Source organism: Trichechus manatus, unplaced genomic scaffold, assembly GCF_000243295.1.
Source record: "Trichechus manatus latirostris isolate Lorelei unplaced genomic scaffold, TriManLat1.0 scaffold00024, whole genome shotgun sequence".
In the NCBI taxonomy this organism is placed as follows: Eukaryota; Metazoa; Chordata; class Mammalia; order Sirenia; family Trichechidae; genus Trichechus; species Trichechus manatus.
Genome location: NW_004443960.1, coordinates 10,679,454 through 10,690,049, shown reverse-complemented (window position 1 = coordinate 10,690,049; position 10,596 = coordinate 10,679,454). Strand labels below are relative to the sequence as shown.

Here is a 10,596-nt window from a genome sequence, read left to right as displayed (position 1 = left end):
GGTCATTGGTGGTAGCTGGGCACCATCTAGTTCTTCTGGTCCCAGGCTGATGGAGTCTCTGGTTTATGTGGCCCTTACTCTATTCTTTTAACTGTGTGTGTAGTGTTCCATGTGTGGCTCTCCCACATTTTATTTGTCCATTTCCCTCTTGGTAGTTTTTAACAGTGCATGTCTGAACAGCTGCGTATGTGCCTCCATAGACACATGTGTGGGGAGGTCTCAGGGGCAGATGTCACAATATGGAATTCCAGGCTTTATCTGTGTCTGCTATACCAGTCTGATGAATGGCTGGACAGATTTTTACTTTTCTGTCCAAGATATTTTTTACTTTTTCACCTGTGTATGTAGAGGGTAACAGGTAAGATGCAGAATGACAGGAGCTATGGCTAGGGTGGTGGAGTAGGAGCAGATCCTGACAGCCTAGCTCCGTTGCTATAGTGAAGAGCCACTGGAACATTCTAGGCCGGGAGTGGCATGATCCGATTCGCATCTTGGATGTGGAATTTCTCCAGTCTGTGCTGCAGGTGCCCCAGTGGCAGGTGGATTACCGGACACAGCTATACCACTCAAGCCTCCGCCAGCCCCATGTGGAGAGCAGCACACACCTGAAGGTGCAGTACAGTGGGCGGCTGCCCTTTGTGGCCGGCTTGCAGTGGAAGGACACATCCCAGGCCACCCTGTGGAAGTGGGAAGGTGAGTGTTGACTGTGGAGCTTCCTTTGCTAGTGGTTCAGATCATCTGGCCTCCAGGCCTTTGTTCAAGCCGTGCCCACCACCTAGAACCCCTTTCCTTTTGTTTTGCCTGGCTACGTCCTTTGTGTCCCATGACACTTAGAATTACAGCCAGACTTTTTACCCTGACCTGTAAAGCTCAACACAGTCTAGCCCCTGCCTACCTCTCTGATCTTCTCTCATCCCCACTCTTCTAGTTGCCCATTGTGCTGCAGCCACACTGACCTCTTTTGTGTTTCCCAGGCGTGATAAATTGTTCCCTGTCTTGGTTTACTCCTTTGTTCTGATGGAGTACATCCTGCATAGCTTCCTGGGAGAGGGTACATGAGAGGTAAACGTTTTGAGAGGCCCTTAGTCCTTGCTGCCGTTCTCCCTGAAACATTCTTTTCCTTACTTTTTAGAAACGAATTTACTATAATTTCTTCTTTGAATTAATTTTTTAATCAAAGTAATACATGCCCATCATTTAAAAAGTGAATTAGACAATGAATTGGTTATTGTTGGAGCTGGGTGATTGTCGTTCGGCTGTTCATTATATTATGCTCTCTATATCTGTATATACTTGAAATTTAAAAAAAATGTTTTTTAAATAGTTTATAACAAAACAGTAATTTTCTGCCACATGTCTTCCTGCCTCAAGTCTTACTTACCAAGCAATCAGTATAAATTCTTTGAGATTTTCTTCTTTTACCCTCTATCTTTGAAAATAATACAATCATCCTGCTATTTCTTGATTTTTCTGTTTTACCCATTCTCCATAGATTTCTTACTAGGGATTTCTTATACCAGTCCTTTTCAAAGGTCTCTTTCCCTCCATCCTCCTAAAAGAGTTGCATTTTATTAAATCAGTATTCAATATTTACATAATTATGACTCTATAAGTGTTCTTTGTAGCTGAGACACGTGCGTACTATGATTGCAACTTTTTGTTTTTCCTGGAGTTATAATTGCCCCCCCCATTCGATTGGTTTTCTATTTTCCTCCTATTAATTATTTCCAGAATTTTCTGCAACATAAAAAAACTCTTCAGACAAACACATCAAATAATTTATTGGCTTCAAATAGTTATGATATTTTTCTTGGGGACTCTCCCTAGAGCTTCTGTCCTCCTGCTGTAATGTTGACTAGTGGAACGGATGTGGTCCTCCCTTCATTGTCACCCTGGGAATTTCTTCCACTTCTGGGTCATAGCCCCTGTTTCTTGCATCCCATGTCATCTTCTTTCTTGGTTTACTCCTTTGTTCTGATGGAGCACATTCTTTAGTAGCTTCCTGAAATAGGACAAATGGAAGGTAAATATTTTGAGAGCCCCTGAATGTTTAAAAGGAGCCCTGGTGGTGCAGTGGTTAAGTGCTTGGCTGCTAACTGAAAGGTCCATGGCTCAAACTCACCAGCAGCTCCATGGGAGAAAGATATGGTAGTCTGCTTCTGTAAAGATATACAGCAGCCTTGGAAACCGTATGGGGCAGTTCTGCTGTGTCCTGTAGAGTCTCTGCGAGTCAGAACCGACTCCATGGAAATGGGTTTTGAATGTTTCAGACATCTTCATTTTACCTGGATAATTTGAGTAGAGAATAGTAGGTTGGAAATAATTTTCCCTTGGGATTTTGAAGGTGTAGTTCCACTGTCATTTAGAATTAGTTGAGAGGTCTGATGCTATTTCTGATTCATGATCCTTTGTATGTGACCATTTTCTCACTTTATGGAAGCTTTTGGGAGCTTCTCTTTATTCCTGGTACCTAAAATCTCATGATGATGGCCTTGCTGTGGTTCTATGTTCGTCCATTGCACCGGGCACTTAGCAAAAGCCCTTTCAGTTTGGAAACACATCCTTCAGGTCTGGGAAATTTTCTTGTACAATTTCTTTGATAATTTCCTGTCATGGATTGAATTATGTCCCACAAAAATATGTGTCAGCTTGGTTAGGCCATGACTCCCAGTATTGTGTGGTTGTCCTCCATTTTTTGATTGATACAATTTTCCTATGTGTTATAAATCCTAGTCTCTGCCTGTAGTTAATGACGTAAGATTAGATTATGTTAAAGAGGATTAGGGTGGGATGTAGCACCCTTGCTCAGGTCACATCCCTGATCCAATGTAAAGGGAGTTTCCCTGCGGTGTGGCCTGCACCACCTTTTATCTTACAAACGATAAAACGAAAGGAAAGCCAGCAGAGAGTGGGGGGAACTCATACCTCTAAGAAAGCAGCACCAGGAGCAGAGTGCGTCCTTTTGACCCGGGGTTCCTGCGCTGATGCGCTGAGACGCTCCTAGTCCAGGGGAAGATTGATGACAAGGACCTTCCTCGAGAGCCAACAGAGAGAGAAAGCCTTCCTCTGGAGCTGACAACCTGAATTTGGAAGTCTAGCCTACTAGACTGTGAGAGAATAAACTTCTGCTTGTTGAAGCCATCCACTTGTGTTATTTCTGTTACAGCTGCACAAGTTAACTAAGACATTTCCTTCCCTCTCTTTTCCAGAATTCTTCTTAGTCAGATGTTGGTCCTCAGAAACTGAGCCTCTAATTTTCTTATCTTTTCTCTCCTTTGTTCCATCTCATTGTCCCTTTGTTCTATTTCGAGGGCCGATTTCCTCAATCTCATCGGCCAACCCTTCTACTGACATTTTTATTTTGGCTATTGTATATGTCTAAGAACTCTTTTGTTTCGGAAAGTTCCTTTTTTTTATAGTATCCAATTTCATGAATGCAGTGTCTTCTCTGGGAGTATAAATTATGGAGTATGCAGGATTTTATTTGATCCCTCTGATTTTCTTTCTTTTTGTTTCTGTCTTTCCTGTTTGAGGCTTTCCCCAGATGTCAGGAGATTCTTGGATCTGTGCTCAGGTTGAAGAGTGAGCTACTCAAAACTTATTTGGAAGGAGTCGCTACGTGTATGTTAGTTGGGGGTAGGGTGTACTTGTTGACTGCTAGGCTTCCCTTTTGAGCCACTGGGTGGTGTCCAGGACTGGATTAAGGCATGTGAGGGCCTTAAACACTGATAATCTGTGGTGCCCCCTCCTCTGCTTACTCATGCATTTGAACGGGATATGTGAGATATATATATATATACGTGTGTACATATATACGTGTGGATGTGTGTCTTAGCTATCCATGATGTAACTTGTTTCTAAATGCAACTATAATATTAGAGATTGAATACAAAAGTGGCGTATGCGATTTTAGCAGAATGAGATGAATTGGATTATAAAATTTTTAGTGGGTAAATGTAGCAAGAGTTAGACTTGACAGCACACCCTCACCTCTTGTTTATTCGAAAGAAGTAGTATACCTCCAAGAGACCCACTGAGATAAGGAGCTTCAGTTATACAGGGGGCGGGGGAGGGGTGGTAGGCAACAGATGTCAGTGAAGTTGTTGAAGTGGTAGGAGCCTCATAGCTGAAACAACCTTGCACGTGTGCGCCCTCGTGACCCTGCGTGAATTTTACCTCCGGCCGGCACGTTCTCACACACTGGAGCTGGTATCAGTTGCATTTACTGCCCTGCCAGTTCCGTTCCACTGCAGTGCTCACTTTTCCTTGTGTCCTGTCTGCTTGCCATCTATGGGTCTTGCTTTGGACAACTGATGCCCGTGTTTTGCTGATGCCCTAAGCATGTGCGTACCTTGCTTATTGGGTGATACGCCCCTGGTGGTGTCTTAGTTCCCTAGTGCTGTTGTAACACAAATACCACAAGTGGGTGACTTTAAAGAACAGAAATTAATTTTCTCAAAGTCTTGGAGGCTAAAAGTCTAAATGAAGGTCTTGGCCATGTCGAGTGCTTCCTTGTTGGTAGCCCCAGGTGTTCCTTGGTGCTCCTCATATGGCATCTGTCTTCCAGGTTTGTGCTTGCTTGTCTCTCTTGTCTGTGCTGTTCTTTATATAACTCAGAATTGATGAGGTTTAGGACCTACCTCACACTAGTATGACCACAACTGATCTATTAATTACATTAGGTTAGATTGCATTATGGAAGATGATTACATTATATTTTTATCACATCTATAGGTATAGGGGTTAAGATTCCAACATATATTTTGGGGGAACACAATTCAATTCATAACAGTGGGGACTTGACTCTCACTGGGGCTCCCAGGGTCTGCATCTGTGGACCTTTTCTTTCTAGTTATTCCATTCTTCTATGGAGCAATCTTCCCATCTCCTGCCAGGAGGCATAGCAATGGGGAGAGCACTGGCCTACTCCCTATTCAGCATCTCCCTGTTTTCAGCTTGGCAGATCACCCCCTGCCCTTGCTGTGCCTGGTGCCCCTGCCTCCCAGCTTCCCTGCCTCAGTTTCCCCAGACAGTAAATCTCTCATCTCTGGTAAGGGTTGCCTTCCACTTTGACTACCACTTATCTGTAATTTACGTCTCAGCTAAATGGTCATTTCCTCCTAGAAGCCTTCAATGACCTGCCCGATCTTAATAAAATTCTCTATTTTCCTTCAGAACACTCAGCATGTTCCAGTTGGGTGTGCACTTGTGTGTTTATTTGTTCACAGTCTTCCCCACTGCCCCAAGACTACAAAAGGCAGCAACTGTGCTTGTTTGTTTACTGCCAGATCCCAAGAGCCACAAGCAATATTTGTTGAATTAATCCTTGAATGAGTAGTAGTAGTTGTCACAAAATATGAGGGGGGGGTTCTGCAACCTAGTTTAGTTCATCATGGTGGAAGGAAAGGCTCAAAGAGATCACACGGCTTGGAAGAGCAATGGTCATGCTCTTTATCATCACACAACGCTGCCCTCATCCAGCCTCTTCCTAACCCTTGCCTCGGGTTCTTTTTTCCAAGATTTTATTATGAAAACATTTCAGACATACTGAAAAGTTGAATGAATTGTACAGTGAAGATCCACATACCTTCTACCTAGATTCTACCATTAACATTTTACTCTACTTGCTTTATCACCTCTCTGTTTACCTATCCATCCGTCTTATTTTTTTTTAATTTATTTTGTTGTTGTTGTTGAGAATGTACACAGCAAAACATACACCAATTCATCCATTTCTACATGTAAAATTCAGTGGCATTGATTACTTTCTTCAAGTTGTACAACCATCCTTACCCTCCTTTTCTGAGCTGTTCCTCCTCCATTAACATAAACTTACTGCGTGCTATGATTCCTGTCTAATCTTTCAAGCTGCTGTTGTCACTTCGATCCCGTATAGTTGGCTCTTCCAAAAAGAACCAAACCTGTTGCCATTGGGTCAATTCTGACTCATAGCGACCCCATAGGACACAGTAGAACTGCTCCATAGGGTTTCCAAGGAGCAGCTGGTGGATTTGAACTGCCAACCTTTTGATTAGCAGCCGAGCTCTTAATCACTATACCACCAGGGCTCCTAGATAGTTCTTAAAAGAGCATAATGCTCAAGGTAAACATTTTTTACTAGTTAAACTAAACTATTGTCTGGTTGTAAGAAGACTTCAGGGGATATTTTTGGTTTAAGGTTTAAAGATTATCTCAGGACAATAGTTTTAGGGGTTCATCCAGCCTCCATGGCTCCAGAAAGTCTGGAGCCATCTTATTTTTGGTTGCAGTTCAAAGTCGGTTGTAGACATCAGTATATTTCACCCCTAGATATTTCCACATGTGTACCTTTATCAATGGTTAAGCGTGAGACTACTAACTGAAAGATTGGCAGTTTGAACCCACCCAGAGGTGCCTCGGAAGACAGGCCTGGTGTTCTGCTTTTGAAAGATCACAGCCTTGAAAGCTCTGTGGAGCACTTCTGCTCTGCACACATGGGGTCTCCAAGAGTCTGGAACGACTTGATGGCAACTAACAGCACTACCTTTAACTAGAGTGAAATGCACATGGCTCCAGGGCACCATTGGATGTGTTTTGACAGGTGCATATACCTGTGTAACTCAGATCCCTCTTGAGATTCATAATATTACCATCATTCTAGAAAGTTCCTTCATGCCCCATCCCAGCCATTCCCAGCTTTGAGAGATGCCCACAGTGGCCATGAGGAGACTGTTGTGACTGCTCATCACCAAAGGGAGTTATCACCTGCTGAAGGCGCCCTTCCTGCCCCACTTACTGGCTTCTGTCCCTCTCTGCCCCTCGCAGGATCCTTGAACCTGGAGAGTCCATGGCTGATGATCTCTGCAGCTCACAGGCTACACTGGCCAGGCCAAGCCGTGTTCCAGGCTGTCCCGGAGCTGACTCTGGGCAAGGCCTGGGCCCTCAAGAACCTGGTGGTGAACGTGGCCTGCAGGAGCCAGGGCCGGAACAGGGAGGGCAAGATCCACATCTACACCCCGACGACCACCTACCTCCGGGTGAGCGGTGCTCAGCCACCCACTGCGTGTGAATGGAACGACCATCCCAGCAGAAGGAGCTGTGTGGGGCAGAGCTGAAGGGTCCCCAGGGAGCCCTGGCCACCCAAGCCCAGGAGCTGGATGGCCTTGCTGTTTCCATCTTCCTTGTAGAGGGAGGAAGCCCAAGAGCCATGGGCCATGCCAGCCCACAGGTGTGGCACATTCTGCCCACCTAGTGCTCATAACAATCAGAATTAGCTGCCAAGTGAATTTGGCGGGGTGGGGGGAGGGTGTGTGTGTAAAAGAGTCTAGATTCCCACACTTTTTTTTTTTTTTTTTTTGCGCATGTGAGGTGGCAGTTTACAGAGCAAATTAGATTCCCTTTCAATAGTTTGTACATACAGTGTTTCATTCCCCACAATGTGTTGGCACTCTCCCCATTTCCGCCCTAGGTTTCCCGTTTTCTGTTGTCCTGATTTTCTACCCTATCCTGCCTTCTCGTCTTTGCTTTTGGGCAAATGCTGCCCCTTTGATCTCGTGTAATTGATTGTTCTGAGGGGCATGTTCTCTCAGGTACATTCCCATATTCTTGCTTAGCAGCTGAGGGGAAGTGAAATGAAATCTGAATGTAGTTCTAACGGTACCTTGGAAACAAGTCGCTGTAAGTTGCTGAAAATTTCAAGGACGTAGGTTAGCTTTATGCCCACTGCTGATTGTAACGAAGCCTGTGGCTCAGGACCTGAAGGAGGCTGCTTTGTGGCAGACAGAGCCAGGACGGGCATGGGAGGTGGCCAGCAGCTCCTGCCATTGACAGACCAGATGATGGTGTCCTGTCCAGGGTGGTGGCAGCAGAGGTGGCGGGAAGGTTCCAGATTCAGGAGCTGGTTTGAAGGCAGAGCTGATCAATTAGCAGTGGGAGGGAGCACAGGGGGAGAGGCAAACTTGATTCCAAGGTTTGGGCCCAAGCAGCTGGCAGAAGGAAGTGCCTTTGCTGAGATCAAGCAGCCAGCAGATTCCAGACAAGGTGTGACATTCTGGTATTTGGCTAGAAGCTCAGTGATGCCCAAATCCTGTCTTGGCCCTGTCACCTCCCCTGTGAGGCTCCTAGGAGACAAGTGAACAAGGAACAGCAGCCCACTCGGCCCCAAACCCCAGATGTTGCTCCTTGGGCCTGTGCCCAGGACCCTCAGGGGCAGTGGGCTGGGAGTACAGTCCAGCACAAGGCTACAAGTGCTCTATACCCCCCTCCCCAAAATCAGGCCAAAATCACCCTGGGCTCTTCCCAGGCTCTGAAGACCACAGCAGGGATACATATGTGAGGGAGAGAGGCCATCTGCTCATGTGCGCAGTCTGGGGTACAGAGACCCTGCCCCTAGTAATAGTGGCCCAGCGGGATCATATTCCCTCCAGGAGCAGAGGAGGAAGAGAGAGAAGGGAGCTGGGGCCGGGAAGATGGAGAGGAGTTTTCCTGTTCCTCAAGGCCCCGTGAGGAGCAACCAGCTCCACCTGGGCCATCAGGAAAGGCCTCACAAAGGATGAGTAGGAGTTCACTGGGAGGGAAAGAAATGAAAGGGCGTCCCAGGGGGGAGGAAACAGGGTATGAAAAGGCCTTGGTTCCCTTCTACCACCTTACTGCAGGTTTCCACAGTGACAGCCTTGGAGCGGAGACTCTTCCACAGCCAGAATGAACTCAAGTCCATCTGGAATGCAACTGTGAAGAGTGAGATCCACACAGAGAACAGCCAGGACCGAAAGATCCTTCACTGGTGGTTGAGGGGCCCCCAGCAGGAGCTGAACCTAACTGCAGCCTATGGGCACGCAGAGTGGGTAAGAGCCAGGTGCACTGTGCTGGGGACTCTGCCATCCAGAGATACCCGGAATCACTCACCTGGGTCCCCTCTCTCCCTGATTGGATGGGAAAGGGCATCATGGCCTAGCACTGCCGCTAACTTGGCATGTGACCTTGGGCACCATAGTTAGGCCACTTTGAGCCTCAGTTTCTTTACCTTTGAAATGGCCCCCAACCATATCAGCATACACTCTGGAACGAAGCTCAGCCTCCATGAGCCGGGGAGCCCAGCTTCTTCATTCCTCCTGGAGCTTGGTGTGGCAGCGGGCCAGTGGGGCTCCTGTGGGCTGGTGGGTGGAGGCTGCAGCCCAGGCCGGTGGCCCTTCTCGGGTTGTAATTCCCAGGGTTGGGTTGGCAGGCAGTGGGAGGCTGCCCCTCAGTCCCCCTCCAGGGCAGAGTGGCTGGCAGCCTGGTCCATGTCGCAGCCCCAGAAGACCCATGTGTCATTGATGGCTCTGGGGACTGGCACACAGGGCCAGTGTCAGGGCCTGCACCTGGAGGGCAAGCTGGAGGAGCTGAAGAGCGACAGGAGATCATACCAGAAGCGGGGGACCTTCCTCCTTAGGTGCGTGTACCCCCTGCCCCCAGGCGGACACCCTGAGGCAGGCCATGCCCCTGCCAGTCTGTCCCCTATAGGAGGCATCTGGGTGATCAAATGTGCATCGCTTGCCCAAGTCCAGTTCTCTCGTGCGGAAGGTCACCAAGTGGGGGCAGGGTGAGCAATGCTGCCTGGAGAGGCCTGTGCTGGTCTGCTGGGGAGCAGCCACAGTCAGTCCGGAGCTCAGAGGAAAGTCACCTCCCTTCAAAGCCCCCAAATCTCAGCCCCCTTCATTAGCATGCCCACATTGTCACAGCCTGAACCTGCTTGAGGGAGGGGATCTCTTACTGTAGAGGCACAGCTGGTTAAAAAGCCTTCCCTTGTGTGCAGGGAACAGCGTGGGGTTGGACTCAACAGACCTAGCCTGAATTCTGGGCATTGGCGTTGACTAGCTGTGCGACCTTAGAAAGCCACCTGCCGTCAATCAAAATGACAGCAGCAGTGACAAAAAAGCAGCAGCGCCTGTTGTCTCTAGATGGCTCATTCGTTTGCTCCGTTTATATTTACTGAGCCCCTGCTGTGTGCCAAGCGCTACTCTAGGCACACAGAAATAGCAGAGGGAAAAAAAGGCCGGAATCCCTGCCCCTGGGGAACTTGCATTCTCTGCATACATTATCTCTACTAATCCCGTGGGTGGTATTACTGTTATTACCCCCATTTGACAGATGGGAAAACTGAGGTACAGAGAAGTCGAGTCCTTTGCCCAAAGTCACACAGCTAGTGAGAGGCGGAGCCTGGATTCCAGCTCTGGTCTATGTACTGCAGAGCCCGTGTGCTGTCTGTCCCTTGAGGCAACGCTGCCCAGTCGTGAGGATAACCTAGCCTCCCTGGCTTCGTTTCCTAGTGCTGCTGTAACAGAAATACCACAAGTGGGTGGCTTGAAAGAACAGAAATGTGTTTTATCACAGTTCCTAAGGCTGGAAGTTTGACTTCAGGACACCAGCTCTAGGGAGGTCTCTTTCTGTCAGCTCTAGGGGAAGGCCTTTGTCTCTTTCAGCTTCTGCAACCACGGAGTTCCTTGGCGATCTTCACGTGGCATCTGTCTTCCACCTCTTTGCTTGATCGTCTCTGTTCTAGGTGGCTGTTTATATCACTCAGTAGTGATTAGGTTTAGGGGAGACACACACACACACACACACACACACACACACACA

At 47.5% G+C, this 10,596-nt stretch overlaps 1 protein-coding gene across 1 annotated transcript in view; it reads left to right on the top strand.

Annotated features, from left to right (window-relative positions):
* The window catches only part of LOC101361506 (uncharacterized), a 39,768-nt gene that overhangs the window by 9,033 nt on the left and 20,139 nt on the right, over nt 1-10,596 (top strand). Inside the window, 4 exon segments of the mRNA XM_023728320.1 lie at nt 513-693; nt 6,805-7,016; nt 8,634-8,822; nt 9,270-9,409. Coding sequence (XP_023584088.1) covers nt 513-693; nt 6,805-7,016; nt 8,634-8,822; nt 9,270-9,409 — 722 coding nt within the window.